At 48.9% G+C, this 17,719-nt stretch overlaps 1 protein-coding gene across 3 annotated transcripts in view; it reads left to right on the top strand.

Moving 5' to 3' along the window:
• The window catches only part of lrp2a (low density lipoprotein receptor-related protein 2a), a 43,565-nt gene that overhangs the window by 14,406 nt on the left and 11,440 nt on the right, over positions 1–17,719 (top strand). Inside the window, exons 22-57 of one of the 3 annotated variants that reach the window (XM_076039739.1) lie at positions 375–614; positions 769–888; positions 1,322–1,438; positions 1,535–1,915; positions 2,286–2,300; positions 2,616–2,864; positions 3,423–3,634; positions 4,069–4,253; positions 4,350–4,578; positions 4,697–4,874; positions 4,969–5,097; positions 5,777–5,943; positions 6,152–6,295; positions 6,390–6,499; positions 6,878–7,055; positions 7,159–7,372; positions 7,466–7,705; positions 7,984–8,172; positions 8,572–9,504; positions 9,602–9,767; positions 9,849–10,007; positions 10,098–10,387; positions 10,488–10,688; positions 10,873–10,899; positions 11,001–11,036; positions 11,120–11,362; positions 11,466–11,591; positions 12,122–12,241; positions 13,146–13,277; positions 13,896–14,097; positions 14,270–14,565; positions 14,825–15,491; positions 15,613–15,783; positions 16,290–16,513; positions 16,657–16,834; positions 17,448–17,644. In XM_076039739.1, coding sequence (XP_075895854.1) covers positions 375–614; positions 769–888; positions 1,322–1,438; positions 1,535–1,915; positions 2,286–2,300; positions 2,616–2,864; positions 3,423–3,634; positions 4,069–4,253; positions 4,350–4,578; positions 4,697–4,874; positions 4,969–5,097; positions 5,777–5,943; positions 6,152–6,295; positions 6,390–6,499; positions 6,878–7,055; positions 7,159–7,372; positions 7,466–7,705; positions 7,984–8,172; positions 8,572–9,504; positions 9,602–9,767; positions 9,849–10,007; positions 10,098–10,387; positions 10,488–10,688; positions 10,873–10,899; positions 11,001–11,036; positions 11,120–11,362; positions 11,466–11,591; positions 12,122–12,241; positions 13,146–13,277; positions 13,896–14,097; positions 14,270–14,565; positions 14,825–15,491; positions 15,613–15,783; positions 16,290–16,513; positions 16,657–16,834; positions 17,448–17,644 — 7,665 coding nt within the window. The remainder of the gene's footprint in view (positions 1–374; positions 615–768; positions 889–1,321; positions 1,439–1,534; positions 1,916–2,285; positions 2,301–2,615; positions 2,865–3,422; positions 3,635–4,068; positions 4,254–4,349; positions 4,579–4,696; positions 4,875–4,968; positions 5,098–5,776; positions 5,944–6,151; positions 6,296–6,389; positions 6,500–6,877; positions 7,056–7,158; positions 7,373–7,465; positions 7,706–7,983; positions 8,173–8,571; positions 9,505–9,601; positions 9,768–9,848; positions 10,008–10,097; positions 10,388–10,487; positions 10,689–10,872; positions 10,900–11,000; positions 11,037–11,119; positions 11,363–11,465; positions 11,592–12,121; positions 12,242–13,145; positions 13,278–13,895; positions 14,098–14,269; positions 14,566–14,824; positions 15,492–15,612; positions 15,784–16,289; positions 16,514–16,656; positions 16,835–17,447; positions 17,645–17,719) is intronic. The other 2 variants (XM_076039737.1, XM_076039738.1) reach the window with 2 other exon arrangements.

Below are 17,719 nucleotides of genomic sequence, written 5' to 3'. Positions count from 1 at the left end.
GTCTCCTAAAACACATCTGTAGGTGACCCCTTTATGGTGTCACAAAGGGCACTAATAGGTCTCCTTGGTTAAGGAGAACACTTCCAGCCAGGTGTTTGTTCCAACCTTGAGACTTTACGCCTCATTTCTGTTCATCAGGTTCAGCAGAAATCTAAAAAAATAAGAATGTTTGTGGGAGGCTGTAAACAGAGGGCTAAATAGGCTCTTTTGTCCGACTTGACGTTTTTGGATAATTCGTATAAATATTTGAAAATGGTTATGATAAGGGATCTTGAACATCCATTGCCTTACTGCTTTAATTGCACCCCCAAGTCAATGTTTGGCGCCTCATTTCTTATTCAAAATCTAAAACACAAATCCTTTCCCTTCCTCAGACACCACTTGCTCTTTGACTGCATTCACCTGTGCCAACAAGCGCTGCGTGCCCTCAGGGTGGCGCTGCGATGGCCACAACGACTGCTTCGACAACAGCGATGAGTCCAACTGTCCCACCCGGGTGCCTGGAACGTGCCCTGCCAATCAGTTCACCTGCTCCAACCAGCACTGCATCCCTCACACCTGGCGCTGTGACACCGATAACGACTGCGGGGACGGCTCGGATGAGGCCAACTGCCGTGAGTGTTGAGCAAATTGATGTAAAGCTCTGTGAAATATGTTAGCAAGGAGGTTGAAGATTAAATATGGCAGGACATGTAGAAGGTAAAGGACTATGTGTGTGTGTGTGTGTGTGTGTGTGTGTGTGTGTGTGTGTGTGTGTGTGTGTGACAGATTTGGGAAGCACATGCCATCCAGGACAGTTCCAGTGTCCAGACCACCGCTGCATTGACCCCAACTATGTGTGTGATGGTGACAGGGACTGTGTGGATGGAGCAGATGAGCAGGGTTGCAGTGAGTGTCTTTACGGATTTTATTTTTATAGTTTGATCCAGGTCATAACACTCGTGATAAATGAACTATAATGAACTGCTTTAATCTGTGTTTCCAAAAGTAATCAAAAGTAGTTGCTATTTCAATTGATTAAATAAATGCCAATTACGACTTTGACAAGTTATTCTCAAGCACAATGTATATTTAATTTTTTTCGTGTTGATTCATTACTTCAGTCATTTGTATATTGAGTTGTGTCCTGATTTAAAGCAGGTTTACTGTCATCATGCATCGTGTGCAATGATCCCATAAGTGTTGGTTAACGAGCATTTTGCAGGCCGCTTATCTCATGTTCAGTGTTGCGCAACACGTGACCTCAGCGCTCATATACAACTGCAGGAAGAAAAAAAAAAAATGAAGCATGAGGTTTAACATACTTTACTGGATTTTTCAGTCTACAACTGTACAGTGAACGAGTTCAAGTGCACCCGTGGTCACCAGTGCGTCAACTCCTACTACCGATGCGACGGCGTCTTCGACTGCAGCGACCGCTCGGACGAGCGCGACTGCCGTGAGTGTCTCGGCCTGTTGTCACACAGACGCGAGTCAGCCGGTGGCTGAATTCTTTTTTATTAACCCGTCGACCTGTGGCGACTCTCCATCCCAGCCACCAGGCCGCCCGGCATGTGCCACCATGAGAGCGAGTTCCAGTGCCAGTCGGACGGGAGCTGCCTGCCGTCCAACTGGGAGTGCGACGGCCACCCAGACTGCGAGGACGGCAGCGACGAGCACCACGCCTGCGCCCCCCGCACCTGCCCCTCCTCCTTCTTCCGCTGCGACAACGGCAACTGCGTGCTGCGCAGCTGGATCTGCGACGGCGACAACGACTGCCGGGACCTGAGCGACGAAAGGGACTGTCCCACGCCGCCCTTCCGCTGTCCCAGCTGGCAGTGGCAGTGTCCCGGCCACAGCCTGTGCATCAACCTCACCACGGTGTGCGACAACACCCCCGATTGTCCCAACGGCGCCGACGAGTCTCCCCTCTGCAGTAAGTCTGAGCTCTCTGCTCGCTTTCCTTGCTGAGTCTTACAAATATAAACATATTTTTCCCCAGGGCCTATCAGAAAGACTTGATTACTTTTATTGCATTTGTAAGTCTGCTGGCTAACTCTAATTCCATTCATTTGTAATTTCACATGACAAACAGGATCGAGCTTTGACTGGACTGGATTTGTTTGAGATTCTGTTACTGCCTGTATTTGATTAACGTTACCAAAATAATGCACTCAACGCTACGTGTTTGTCTTTGTATTGTGCTAAAAAAAAAAAAAAAAATCATGCATGTGTGTGATTATGATCTGTTATTAACTTTAAAATGATCTGTGATTCTCCTTTCTTGCCTTTCTCACCGCTTTCAGACGAGCCTTTGCCAGGTAGGACCACAATCTCAATCATTGGCAGAAATGCCCCAAGTGCTTTGATTCAGTTTAAACAAATTTCACAGTGTCTTCGTCAGTTACATTGTTATGCATAGACCTATTTGTGGAAAAAAATCTCTTGTCCTTCTTAGAACGCTCTTGTTCCGAACTGATCAATAGCTCTGGCTTTTTGCAGACTATTTAAAGTGGTTTGTGATTGTCATTAAGTGTTCAGTATAACATAAATGATTAGATTTGCGCTCATATGTTAGCACTTAATTTCATTTTTAGTGCTCTGAAATAATGCCTGCCCTCCACATCCCCACTCAGATCAGGAGAGCTGCACTGACAACAACGCCGGCTGCACCCACGGCTGCATCCAGGGGCCGTTCGGGGCCCAGTGTACCTGCCCTGTGGGTTTTCAGCTGAGCAACGACTCCAAAACCTGCCAGGATATCGATGAGTGCAGCCCACCTGGACTCTGCAGCCAGCACTGCTTCAACGAGAGGGGCTCTTTCCGCTGCCACTGCCAGGAGGGCTACACTCTTGAAGCAGACCAGCGCACATGCAAGGCTTCAGGTACGGAAAGAAATGTGTCTGACGTTGGGAAAAATGCACAAAAGGCATATTTTCGTACGGCAAAATAGGCCTCATTATCTGCCCTACAGTAATTTGATTGTTTAAGACGATAGCGCATACAGGTATGTCTACATTTTCTCCACTGTACTGGATGCAGTGAGCCGTGAGTGAGGGTTGCCTGGCGCTCCTAGACGCTGAGAGCGTCACGCTGCCCTTTTTTTTTCCCTCTCCAGGCTCCTCTGATTTCCACAGATAAGACAAATAACACAGATGTCACTCACTGGCCATCACTGGTGTAATTAGAACATAATCACCCACAAAGGGCTTGTTTATGGGGAGCGTGCCTGACATGAGCTTCTCTTCAGCACAGATGACCCGCTGAAAGACCCTGTAATACAATAGGTCCCTATTTGGACAGGAGTGCATTCCCGCGGACGGCCATTTGAGTCGGCTCTATTTACCGGTCCCGTCGCGGAGTTTTTGCTGGCGAGCGCAGGCTGATAAGGGCTTATTAGTTTGAGGACGGATGTTTGGGATTTTTTTGCTCTGTGCGCGCAGATTCTCGGCAGGCGTTCTTGCTGGTGGCCAGCCGGAATCAGATCGTGCAAGATGACATCACAGCCCAGCCCAACGTGGTGCGCTCGCTGGTTCGGGACGGACGCAACATCGTGGCCCTGGATTTTGACTCGGCCACCGATCGCGTCTACTGGTCTGATACGAGCCAAGACCGAATCTGGAGCGCTAACAAAAATGGCACAGACCGAACTGTGGTGAGTTTTTTTGAGGGAGGGGGATATAAATATATATATTAATATATATATTTGTTTTTGTAGTACTGGAAATGGATTGGCTACCTAAAGTTTTGTTTTTGCCACTGAAACACAAATGTCTGACAAGATCATGGAGAGCATCAGGTTAATTATTTGGGATACAACATCCTCTCTCAACGTTTCCTGACTTTAACTTTTTGGAGGCTACTATTATAAACATTCCATCCACACCCAGCAAACACAAAATATCACATCCACTTAACTACATGCACTAATAACAGGTTCGACTTAATCAACAAACGTCTTCTTTACTGCCACAGCAGTTGGCAGCTGAATCTAACAATCCCACCAGGTCCTTTTAATTTTTAGCGTGTGAATTTGTGAAAAGGGTGTGAAATTCCCTCTCACTTAAAAAAAGCCTCTTTTCCTGACAGATATTTGACAGCGGCGTCACCGTCACTGAGAGCCTTTCTGTAGACTGGGTGGGTCGCAACTTGTACTGGACCGACTATGTTCTGGAGACAATTGAGGTGTCCAAACTGGACGGCACTCATCGCACCGTGCTGGTCAGTGAAAACGTCACCAACCCGAGAGGCCTGGTGCTGGACCCGAGGGAGAGGTCAGTGACTTACGAGAAACAATTTGTGTTGAAATGTTATTGTTTGGGTGGATTTTAATAACCAGGGGCTAAGCAGTCTGGCTTTTTGTTTGGCAGCGCTCACCTGATGTTCTGGACTGACTGGGGGAGGAATCCCCGCATTGAGAGGGCCAGCATGGACGGGAAATTAAGGACTGTTATCATAAGCGACAAGCTGTACTGGCCCAACGGCCTGACCATCGATTATCCCAACAACTTGTTGTACTTCGCTGATGCCTACTTGGATTTCATTGACTACTGTGATTATAATGGCAACAACAGGAAGCAAGTTCTGGCCAGTGACCTGGTGGGTACTTGAGATAGAAGTCGTCATTTTGACATTTTCTGTGTTATGTGATTGAGATCCTTTTTAGCCTGTGTAAGACACACTTCTTTTTTTTCCTTTTGCCGCTCTCTGTGAAAAGGTGCTACAACATCCCCACGCAATTACCATTTTTGAGGATTTTGTCTATTGGACCGACAGATACATCAACCGCGTGATGCGGGCTCATAAGTGGCATGGGGAGAACCAGACAGTGATGCTGTTCAACCTCCCTCAGCCAATGGGTCTGGTGACAGTGCACCCAGCCAGGCAACCGGCAGGTACGGCCAACAAACACAGCCAACCGTTTGTTTTTTTCTCGGTACGTTCAGGCTCTAAAACTCCAGACATTTTATCTCTCAACTCTCGGCGTAGGTGAAAATCACTGCTTAAGGAGTCCCTGCACTCACATCTGCCTGCTCTCCGCGGTGGGACCAGCCTACTACTCGTGCGCCTGCCCCTCAGGCTGGACGCTGGCAGCGGACCAAATCACCTGCACGAGAGGTTTGCATTCTGCCAAAAGCAGGGGAACCCTTTCACATGGTTTATTGGAGAGCAAATCAGACCTGATGAATCTGAATAGTTTATACAAGTGTATACAAATAAGTCCTTTATCCAAGAGCAAGTTTGTTCCTGTGAAACATGTTTTTTAGGCATGACTTTTAGCAGTAACTCTTTAGAAGTAACTCACAGAAAATCTTTAAAGAAACGAAATGTATCTGATTGATCCATTTAGCCACAACTTAACCACTGTTTCGTATCATAAATATGAACGATCGGACCCCGTTAAGGTCTTAAGAAGACAAGGGACCTTTAATTCAAAGCCAGCCTCCCTTGGGTGAGCGACTTCACTCATCTCAGGTTGCAGTCCATTCAGGCTACACTGAGCACGGTCTCGCCTTGAGGCCGATGATTATCCAAGAATGAAAATGCCCCCAAGACATTCATGGACTTTAATCTTTGATGACAAATCAAAATCAGGCTGTGGAATTAACCTTCCGTCAATTCTCCTCATAGATAAAGGGCCTATAAATATACCATGACGTAAATCATGCTGCATCTATATGGCATTGTTAAATAAAATTTGAGCCTTGAGAAAGTTTCACGGTTTAAGCTTTGCATGTTCACAGGTTGCCTTTTTTTTGTCGTTTTTTTCCACTTCTGGCACTTCAATGGGATTTAGTCGAAGACCCTTTCCTGGTGGTTGTGAGAGACAGCATCATCTACGGCATTTCCTTGAACCCAGATGACAAGACCAACGACGCCATGGTCCCTGTCGCCGGGCTGCAGAACGGCTACGACGTCGACTTTGATGACAACGAGCAGACCATCTATTGGGTGGAACACCCGGTAACAAGCCTGTCCGGGATTCCTCTAGTCAAACGCTTCATTATTAACTGGAAACATGAATCTGTGTTGTGCAGTGAAAAGCTGATTGCACTACCACTCACTGCACCACATTCAATCCAAAGAGTGACAGTTAATTCTCGCTTGAGGACACTGATGGAATAAATACATACTGTTGTGTGGCTGAGGTGAGTTTTCCTCTGTCCCTCAGGGTGAGATCCACAGGGTGAAGTCAGACGGCACTAACAGGACAGAGTTTGCCCCGGCAGCCATGCTTGGCTCCCCTGTTGGCCTGGCTTTGGACTGGATAACGCTGAACCTTTACTACACAAATCCAGCCACGCAGTCTATTGAGGTTGCTATAAGTTTTGGCAATGAATTGTAATAGAAATTCGGAACATGTGTTCAATTTTGATGACAAACACTTCTTTGTGTGCGCACTGCTGCAGGTTTTGAAGTTGAGAGGGGAGGTACAGTACAGAAAAACTCTGATCACAAACAACGGCTCCCCAACTGGCGCAGGCAGCCCTGTTGGCATCGCGGTGGACCCAGCACGTGGGTAAGCCCCATTAACACACTGCTGGCAGGGCCACTCATCTCCACAGCTACTGAACTCTAACAGCCGTCTCATCGCCATCTGCTCCGCCTCAACAGAGAACTGTTGTGTAGGAAAGGCACTGGAAAGACAACTCTAAGCCAATGCTTCATGCCTTTTGACCACAAAACTTTTTGGATGCTGTTTCATTTTTAAATTGTGTGATCTTTTCCTCCGTGGACTCAAAACACAATTTTTGCTCTGTTCTAAATAAAATAAGTTCATATCCCATGAAGCCACCATCAACTTTTTTATTTTATTTATTTTTTTTTTGCAATTCCACATGTCATAAACGCTGATAAGAAATAATAAGCTTTGACCAATTATCAAATGTTCTTACAGCAAACTGTACTGGACAGACCAGGGAACAGAGAGCGGCATTCCTGCCAAGGTGGCATCTGCAGACATGGATGGTTCGAACCCCGTCATCTTGTTCACCAACAGCTTAGACCACGTCGAGTTTCTCTCTGTGGATATTCAAGAGAACAAGCTTTACTGGGCAGTTACAAGCACTGGCACGGTGGGTCTGCTTTCACCTCGCATTAGTTTATTACATGTAAAACTCCATGTGTTGTTCCTTAAACTTCTATTTCTGTTTATTAATCTGGCGTAAATCTCCACAGATTGAGCGCGGTGATCCCGATGGCACCAACCGCATCACCATAGTGAGTGGTCTGTCCCACCCCTGGGGCGTGGCTGTCTATGACAACTACCTGTACTTCACTGACCGGGACTTTGAGGTCATCGAGCGTGTGGACAAGTCCACAGGAGCCAACAGGGTCGTTCTGCGAGACAATGTGTCGGGCCTCAGAGTTCTCAAAGTGCACCACAGGGAGAGTGAGTGCAAAAACATCAGCATCCTCTTCTGTTTCTGACTCTTTCCCCCCCCCCCATGAGTTTCTTACACTGTATTGTGTCCGCCAAACCCAGCCTCTGCAGGCACAGCCAACGGCTGCACCGACAACGTGGGCGTGTGCGAGCAGCTCTGCCTGCCTCGGCCGCAGGGCCTGTTCAGCTGTGCGTGTGCCACCGGGTTCAAACTGAACGCCGACAACAGGACGTGCAACCACTACCAGTCCTACGTTGTCATCTCCACTCTGTCTGCCGTCAAGGGCTTCAGCCTGGAGGGCTCGGACCACTCTGAGGCCATGGTGCCGGTGGCCGGGAGAGGTTGGCTGCTCTTTCTATTTGTTAATCGTTCATCATCTTATTATTCTGACACTTACTACACAATGGGGGGAGACGGGGTCAGTGGGGCCAACCATCCCCCCTCTTAGAATGACTCGGGATGTCAGGGCAGCAAAAAGAAAGGGGTGTTGTGGGTGCTGACTGCCTCCTGATGGTCTGTCTGCACGGCTCAGTGTCTTTCATGCATCTTTTTTGTTTGGTCACGCATTCCCACTAGTCCGTAAAAAAAACAATATCTAACAATTATTGTCCTCCTGCAGGCCGTAATGCTTTACACATCGATGTTCACATGGGCTCCGAGTTCATCTACTGGTGTGACTTCAGCAGCACAGTGGCCGGCCAAAATGGGGTCAGACGGATCAAGGCAGATGGCTCGGGATTACGTAGTGTGATAACATCTGGAATAGGTCGCAACGGGATACGAGGCATTGCTGTGGACTGGGCAGCAGGTAGGCTGGCGTTCACAGTGTCCAGTACTGGTTTTGTTTGGCTACACACTGTCAGTCTCGTGCAATTCTGTCTCTTTGTAAAAGATCATCTCTTACGCATCCGTACATGACATACTTTCTTTCGAAATAGTTGAGACTCGTAAAGAGGATCTTAGAACCCAGGCTTAGATTAATTTTGAAATTATTAGAGGTCATATCGCTCTCGGGCTAGGACCAAAAAAATGGTGATGATATGGGACATTTAAATCATATTTTGTTTAATTAAACAGTTTCTTAAAAAAGCAATTTTCTCAAGAAATGTGTTCCTTTGTCCATTTTTCACTGAAGAAACATTAATGAATTGTATGATGAAATATTTGCAATATGTTTGAGTGAAAGCCAACTGGATTCCTTCCTCAGGGAACTTGTATTTCACCAACGCCTTCCTGACTGAGACGTACGTGGAGGTGCTCCGCCTGAACACTACATTCCGCAGGGTGCTGCTGAAGACTCAGGTGGACATGCCTCGCCACTTAGTGGTGGACCCCAGAAACAGATTCCTCTTCTGGGCCGACTATGGTCAGAACCCCAAGATTGAGCGAGCGCTATTGGACGGAACAAACCGTACAGTTTTAGTCTCGTCCGGGATCATCACTCCACGCGGCCTCGCTCTGGACTGGAAAACTGGATACGTCTACTGGGTCGACGACTCGCTGGATATGATCGCGCGGGTCGGCCCCCAGGGCGGGGAAACGGAGATCGTCCGGTACGGCAGTCGCTATCCAACTCCTTACGGGATCACAGTGTTTGAGGACAGCATCATCTGGGTGGACAGGAACCTCAAGAAGGTTTTCCAGGCAAGCAAAGAGCCCGGCAGCACAGAGCCACCGGCGGTCATCAGAGACAACATCAACATGCTTCGGGACGTCACCGTCTTTGACCGGCGGACTCAGCCCACCACTGCCCAGGAGCTCAACCACAACCCCTGCCTCGAGTCCAACGGAGGCTGCGCCCACTTCTGCTTCGCCCTGCCAGGCTCAGGGGCCGGCAGCCAGAACAAAAAATGCAGCTGCGCCTTCGGGAACCTCGCGGCAGATAACGAGAGCTGCGTGGTGTCGCGGGACGATTACCTCATCTACACCACTGAGAGCACCGTGCGCAGCCTTCGCCTCGACCCGGAGGACCACGGACTGCCCTTCCCTGTGGTCAATGTCCCACGGACCTCCGTGGCGCTGGACTTTGACCTCACCGACAGGAGGATCTACTTCACTCAGAGCTCGGGGGCGGGAGCCAGCAAGATCAGCTACATCGACCTCTCCTCTCCCACATCTCCGCCCGTCGTGGTCGCTCATGGTAGGTTTTATGTCCACACAGCAACAAAATACTCTTGCGTATGCCTGGATGTAGGGAAGACGCTGTTGACGTTGTTCTGCTCGATGTCTTTCATTAGATCTTGGCGCCCCTGATGGTATCGCTTACGACTGGATCAATAAAAGAATCTACTACAGTGACTACGTCAACCAGAGCATCAGCTCCATGTCCGCGGACGGCTCCCACAGGACCGTCATCGCCCATGTGTCGAGGCCAAGGGCCATCATGCTGGATCCTTGCAGAGGGTAATGCTAACCCAGGAATCACTTTGGTTGTTGCTCTAATAGATTTAACTCTCTGGAATTTAATGGCTCCCTAATCCACAGATACATGTACTGGACAGACTGGGGAACCCATGCAAAAATAGAACGTGCTACCTTGGGCGGAAACTTCAGGACTGAGATTGTGAACAGCAGCCTGGTGTGGCCAAACGGACTCACTCTGGACTACGAAGAAGAACGACTGTACTGGGCTGACGCCAGCTTGTAAGAGCCAACAAGTTGCACTCTTCCAATGAAAAAACAACGTCCAACACCATCCATCGACCACGTTTGTTTGTTTCACTCTGCCCCCAGACAGAAGATCGAGCGTTCTTCCCTCACCGGCTCCAGTCGGGAGGTCATCGTCAGCACGGCCATTTACCCCTTCGCCATGACCATGTTTGGCCAGTTCATCTACTGGACCGACTGGAACACGCGCAGCATCTACCGCGCCAACAAGCACGATGGCTCCGACCAGAGGGTCATGATCCAGAACCTTCCGTCCCGGCCAATGGACGTGCACGTTCTGGCCGGCAGGAAACAGCAGCAGTGTGATAGTCCGTGCCAGCAGTTCAACGGAGGCTGCAGCCACATCTGCACACCAGGTACGAACTTTCTCTGACTCTCACAGGTGCCGTCTTTCATGCTTACGTACCCATGGCTGAATGCATTTTCAATGCCATTTCCCCCCCCCCCCCAATTTAGGCCCTAATGGGCCTGAGTGTCAGTGTCCGTCGGAGGGCCGCTGGTACCTGGCTGACAACAGGTACTGTATTCCCGACAATGGAACTCGATGCCAGCCGGGACAGTTCACCTGCATGAACGGCCGCTGCATTCGGGCCCAGTGGAAATGTGACAACGACAACGACTGCGGGGATGGCAGCGACGAGTTGGAGAGAGTCTGCGGTAGGTCGGCCCTAAATGTATCCCAACTGTCCCATCTTTGATTACACCCCATCACTCATCTCTAATCAGTCTGCCTGTGCTGAGCTGTTTTGGTCTTTCTGCACGAGTGCATCTTTCCTCTCCCACCTTCTCGCTAACCACAATAACAAACTCTCTCGTTCCACTCTAATTATTTCCCACGAAGGACCCAAACCTGCCTTCAACTACGTTGGTGTGTATGCCTGCTCTTGCGCGATTTAACTCCCATGGAGAAGCATGAAATCAAACTAACGCTAACAATCGAATCAAATGTTTTCATATCTCTGCATGCAGTCCCACAGTTGCTGCAGTCCTTTATTGCCTTGTCAGGTAAAACGACCTCTCGCAGCATGTCTATGCATCTGGCATTCCATTGGCTGACGCCCCCACCTGTTCTCAACTGTGATTGGCAGCCTTCCACACGTGCGAGCCCACAGTCTTCACCTGTGGCAACGGACGCTGCGTGCCCTACCACTACCGCTGCGACCACTACGACGACTGCGGCGACAACAGCGACGAGGCCGGCTGCCTGTTCAGGCCGTGCGACCCCAGCCGAGAGTTCACCTGCAGCAACGGCCGCTGCATTGCCAAGGAGTACGTCTGCAACGGCATGAACAACTGCTACGACAACGGCACCACCGACGAGCAGAACTGCCGTGAGTGGACTCGAGCGGAAAATGAGACGTCGAACTGAGCGTTTTTGGCTCCGTGAATGACGAGACTGACCTACGTTATCACAACAATTTCCTTTTTTTTCAGCGGAGAGAACCTGCCAGCCAGAACAGACCAAGTGTCAGTCCACAAACATCTGCATCCCCCGTTCGTATCTGTGTGACGGCGACAACGACTGTGGAGACATGAGCGACGAGAGCCCGACACACTGCGGTGAGTTCGGCATAACAGCGATGTTATGCTTGCTTTTGTTTCATTACTCAATACAATGTAGCCTTAATCTGAAGTTTTACAAGGACGTTGAGATTTGACTTGGAACCAGACTCCAAGTGGAGAAGCGTTTTCTGCTTTTATCATTGTCACTAAGAAGCATGCAGCACATACTGAGGAAGGTTTTTCTGACATGTCTGGCGACAGAAAAAAATATTTATTTTTATTATCCTGAGCGTGGACAATATTACCTAAATGTCAAGGCACCATCTCACTTTGCTGTAAATCCAAAGATCTACTCTTTTCTTGTTACACTGGTGTTGATTATTGTAAATTCTGTTTCCTGTGCTTGGTTTTAATCCACATAATCCTGGTAAAATGATTTTAATCTATCTTAAGTTATAAGAAAGAGGATAAAAGGAGGAATAAACAGATTAGTCTTTATTTGGCCCCCTTGCCAGCATGTTAAAAGACACACACACATACACACACACCTAGCCCACTAATTGATTTCATGCCTTTCTTCTGCTCAGCTGCATCCACATGTTCCCAAAGTGAGTTTCGCTGCTCCAGTGGCCGCTGCATCCCCGCCCACTGGTACTGCGACGGAGGGGCCGACTGCCCCGACAGCTCAGACGAGCCCCTCTCCTGCGGTGAGTGGCGGACAAGTCACACCCTCCCCTTCCCTCGCCCTCCCTCCCTCCCCCAAAATATGGGCCTGTCGGCTTTTGTGCGTCTGCACCCGCCCCACCCTGTCGTCAGCTGTTCGGTCTGACGCTGTGGGGGAGAGTGCCGTGAGTGATGTGGCGGAGAGCCACTGCGAGTCACTGGTTTGTTTCTTTGTGTCGGCGATGTGGTCAGTCTGGCCTCCCCATTGTATGTCACATTCCTGCGCGGTGACGCCCCCTCAGTGTCTTCTGACAAACAGCACCTCCCCCTCCTTCCTTTGTCCCGCAGGGGGTTACAGAGCCTCACTTTGGCTTTTGTTAAGACAGCTCGCCACGCATGGGAATGGGAACTAAATGACTACTTTCAAGGCTTTGCCGGTGTTGTAATATGTCTTGCTTGTTAGTAAAAAAGAAACAGTGATCGTGTACCTGTGATAATGAGAAAAATACTTAAAATATATCAACATATATTTTAGTTTACCTCTTCAAAATATAGCTTGCTCACAAAACCAGAAATAAGTCAATAATTTGTTATAATTGCTTTGTGAAAATAATACATCTATCTATCTATCATTTGAATATTTTTGTTGACAAAAGACTGTTTACATATTAAATGACATTGCATTTATCTGTATTTACAAGCCGTGCAACAATATTTCTTGAAATCTTATGCAACGACTTGAATCCCAGCTTGTGTTTGTTCAATGACTTGGGTGACCATGTTTTCAAGAGCTAAAGTACTAAAAGTTTATGTAGTAAAGTAAATGTGGTTGTTTGTTTTCTGCTTTTCTTATTTTCTCAGCTGTCTCATTCTGTAAGTAGTTGCCAAGCCTTCACTCAGAAACCTTACTTTACCCAGAGTCTAACGTCACACTGTGTGTCTCCGCAGCCACACTGGTCAGAACCTGCAACTCGGATCAGTTCCGCTGTGACGACGGCAGGTGCATCGCCTCATCCTGGATCTGTGATGGGGACAATGACTGTGGTGACATGAGCGATGAAGACCAAAGGCATAATTGTGGTATGAATCCAACCCTTCCTGCTTTGGCTGCCTTGTTTATTCCATCTCCTCTTCAGTAGCCTTCCCCCGCATCCCTCGGCCCCCCCCCCCCTTTATTTCCTTGCCTGTCGCCCATCCTCCGGTCGCCCCCATCCTGCTTCCCTCATCTTGTTGTTATTTCGGAGGCTGATGGATTAGGGTACACCCCTCTGGGGAAGTGTGTTGTGGCAGACTGGGGTAGTCACTCGGTGCCCTGCATCTCGGTCTCCTGTCCACGCTGTCCATTCCAAGGAGATGACATTCCTGATTTCCCCTGCCTCACTCGCTACTTTGTGCACGTCTCCTTTCTCCGGCTTCCTGGCTCAGGGTGGATCAGGACTCTTAAGTCTCACCAAAGTGTGCTCCAACAATAAGATGCCGGCAGCTAAAAATCTCAAGCACTGCCTAAGCCTCTGTAGGAGACTCACTTCAAACACTGGCGGATCAATGGCATTAGGCGGATGAACATTTTGAAGGCCCGGCTGCATGTTTTGAGATACAGTCTGGAATATGTTGCCAACCAGTGCAGGCTAGCATTGGGTCACAGCCACATTTATTTTTCCTTCTCATTAATCCCTACCTTGTTTTTCCTTTTGTCAGCCAACCGCATATGCACAAGTGCCGAGTTTACCTGCGCCAACAACCAACCCCCCCAGCGGAAGTGTATCCCTCGTGACTGGGTGTGCGATGGAGATGCAGACTGCGCGGACGCATTGGACGAACATCAGAACTGCACGCGCAGGTCCTGCGGCGTCAACGAGTTCACCTGCAACAACGGCCTCTGCATACGCAGCTCTTACAGGTAAGAGAAACAACCTCACTGAGACGATCCCATTTACATTAAGTGAACTGACTCTGGAGGTGTGATCCCTGACCAGCCATCTTTTTCACCAAGTCAAATTCCTTATTATTATTCTGTGATTACTTGTCGATAACGAACCTGATTCTGATTCACTTTCGTCCTCTTTCACAAGGTGCGACCGACGCAACGACTGCGGGGACAGCAGCGACGAGCAGGGCTGCACCTACCAGACGTGCCAGCAGCACCAGTTCACCTGCCAGAACGGCCGCTGCGTGTCCCACGACTTCATCTGCGACGGCGACAACGACTGCGGGGATGAGTCCGACGAGCTGGAGCACTTGTGCCGCACGCCGGCGCCCACTTGCCCTCCCGCCGAGTTCAGGTGCGACAATGGCCACTGCGTGCCCCTGATGCAGGTGTGCGACAGGAATGACGACTGTTCCGACAACAGCGACGAGAAGGGATGCGGTGAGTTGGAGTGGATTTTACGGATTCATCGAAGAAGTTAATAGTAGAAAAGAATGATATGAATTAAAAAAAAAAGGAATAAAATTTAAAAAAAAAAACAATTCATAGTGTTAGAACGAAGGAAACAACACAGATCCTAACACAAGAAGAAAAATTGTGAATTTGTGAATTTGTGCCAAAGATAATAAAAATTTAATAATAATAATTCAGTCTCGCTTTTACTGACTGGGTATCTTGAATGTTTGTCTGCGGCTCCTAGGCGTCAACGAATGCACCGATCCATCCGTCCACAACTGTGACCACAACTGCACCGACACGCCCACCAGCTTCATCTGCACCTGCCGCCCCGGCTTCCGGCTCATGTCCGACAAGAAGACCTGCGACGACTTGGACGAGTGCGCCGAGACGCCCGGCGTGTGCAGCCAGATCTGCGAGAACACCGTCGGCTCATATGTCTGCAAATGCGCCCAGGGGTACCTGCGGGAGCCGGACGGCCACAGCTGTCGGCAGAACAGCAACATCTCGCCGTACCTCATCTTCAGCAACCGCTACTACCTGAGGAACCTGTCGACGGACGGCCAGGCCTACTCGCTCATCCTGCAGGGCCTGACCAGCGTGGTGGCCTTGGACTTTGACCGCGTGGACAAGCGCCTGTATTGGATCGACGTGAACCGCAGGGTGATGGAGAGGATGTTCCTCAACGGCACCAACAGGGAGGTGGTGGTGAACGGAATTCAGCACGGCGAGGGCCTCGCCATTGACTGGGTGGCACGGAAGCTCTACTGGGTGGACAGCTTCTTGGATTGCCTCAAGGTGTCTGAGCTGGACGGGAGGTTTGAGAGGAAGCTGGCCGAGCACTGCGTCGATGCCAACAACAGCTTCTGCTTTGAAAACCCCAGGGCTGTCGTGCTGCATCCCAAATATGGGTACGTTGGCAATGAGCTGAGATAACATTGTTAGGGCACTGCTGACATCCACTGATACTTTCCCCTGGATGTGTGCAGACAGGTTGCGACTCAAAATTATGTTCTCAATCTTTTTTCTCAGATTTGTCTACTGGACCGACTGGGGCGACAAAGCCTTCATCGGCCGTGTCGGGATGGATGGCGTCAACAAAGTGCCGATCATCACCACCAAGGTCGAGTGGCCCAACGGGATCACCATTGACTACACCAACGACAAGCTCTACTGGTCGGACGCCCACCTCGGCTATATCGAGTAGGTGCCCATCGGCGGTGGACCGGTTGTACTTTCAGTACGGACCCCCAGCATCCAATACGGTGGCCCATTCGTTTCAATTGAGCTGCTCACTGCTCAAAAAATCTTTTGGCTTCTGTGTTACCTTTGTGTTATGTGGCCAATAGAACATGCGCAGTAGTGTTACTTCCCATCATGCCTCTGTAACTCACCTGATACATCAGCCAATCAGAACAAGCTAAGATTGCTGGGGATTTTCTGGCCTTTAGAATTTTAAAAGTCCATGACTTAAAAACCTATGATTGAAAGATTTATTATGAACTGAGTTTCAGGTCGCATTCGTCATGTCAGCCTTTTACAGTTTATTTTTGTATTGCATTCTATGGAAAAAAATGCTTTTTGGGCCATTTTGGATTTTGGCTGCAGTACTTCGAGTGGCCTCTGGAAAAACAAATTGTTGCATCGCCGCTGTATTGGCAATCCTGTATCCCCTCCTCATGGTTTGATCTTTTTGTTTGTTGTTTCAGATTCTCGGACCTGGAGGGCAACCACCGACACACCGTGTATGACGGAACGCTGCCTCACCCGTTTGCCTTGACGCTGTTCGAGGACACCGTGTACTGGACCGACTGGAACACGCGCTCGGTGGAGAAAGGCAACAAGTACGACGGCTCCGATCGCCAGCTCCTGGTCAACACCACACACAGGCCGTTTGACATCCACGTGTACCATCCTTACAGGCAGCCCATCAGTGAGTAGAACCTCAGCTCAGGGAGATAGAAACTTTCTCTAGACGAGGCGTTGAGGTGTTCGAGCGCAGCTCTGAACAATGCGGCCACAGTGCTGCATTGTGGGAAACCCCGTTTGACACGCCGGTGACTCTTCCTCTCACAGTGAACAATCCCTGTGTGGCCAACAATGGCGGCTGCTCGCACCTATGCCTGATTCGCCACGGGGGGCAGGGACACACCTGTGAGTGTCCCGACCATTTCCTGACCGTCCAGACGGGGGGAGCGACCCGATGCCTTCCCATGTGCACCAGCACCCAGTACCGATGTGCCAACAACGAGCGGTTTGTTGACTTTCTGCGGTCTGAACTGTCGTCTTCTGTGTCAAGGCAGTGGTTTAGTGCTGAGGCGGTTCTCTCAAAGTAGTGTGAATTTGTGGGATCAATTCAAAGAATCTCATCCATTTGATTAAAAAAAAGTTTTAGTTTTTAAATTTTTGCATCATTTTGCTTCATGTTTCTTTTTAGAAATGTAACAGCAGGGCTAAGTCCTAAGACTCAATATCTTGTTAATTTGTTCCAAAAAAAAAAAATCAGTGGGGTACCAGCGCCCCCTAATGTTTTTATCTGCCACCTTGCGCTACAATGAAGCGAGGCTATAAATTTCTGCATTGTAATATAATCTATTACGCTTTACATTGCAGTATTCATGGAACCAAATGTTTTACAAGTACATATCACTGCACGACATATATTCACTTGTTTTTGCAGCATTCAATAGTTTGACTTCATGTGAGCCGTGTGTACAAAATAATGTTGTAGAAACGATCAGTAAACAACAGTGTCTAAATCTTGAAACATATTTTGTTCAACACCAAGCCTGCTCATTTGGTATTATGAGCTGCGTGGGCTCTTTTGTGCATGACTCTATGTTAAACAGACTCATTTTGCACCACAGGTGTATTCAAATATGGTGGAAATGTGATGGTCAGAGGGACTGCAGAGACGGCTCGGACGAGCCGCCCACCTGCCCGCCTCGCTACTGCAGGCTCGGCCAGTTTCAGTGCAATGATGGAAACTGCACCAGTTCCCAACAGCTGTGCGACAACAACCGGGACTGCCACGATGGCTCGGACGAGGATCCAGTTCTCTGTGGTTGGTTGACTGATTTAACAGATTTTTTTATTATTATTATTATTATTTTTTTTAATATATCTAACTTTAATTTAT

Source organism: Nelusetta ayraudi, unplaced genomic scaffold (genome assembly GCF_046127955.1).
Source record: "Nelusetta ayraudi isolate G7.1 ecotype Tasmania unplaced genomic scaffold, CSIRO-AGI_Nayr_v1 ptg000060l, whole genome shotgun sequence".
NCBI classification, from domain to species: Eukaryota; Metazoa; Chordata; class Actinopteri; order Tetraodontiformes; family Monacanthidae; genus Nelusetta; species Nelusetta ayraudi.
The sequence above is the reverse complement of the archived record's forward strand: the minus strand, read 5'-3'. Positions and strand labels throughout refer to the sequence as shown.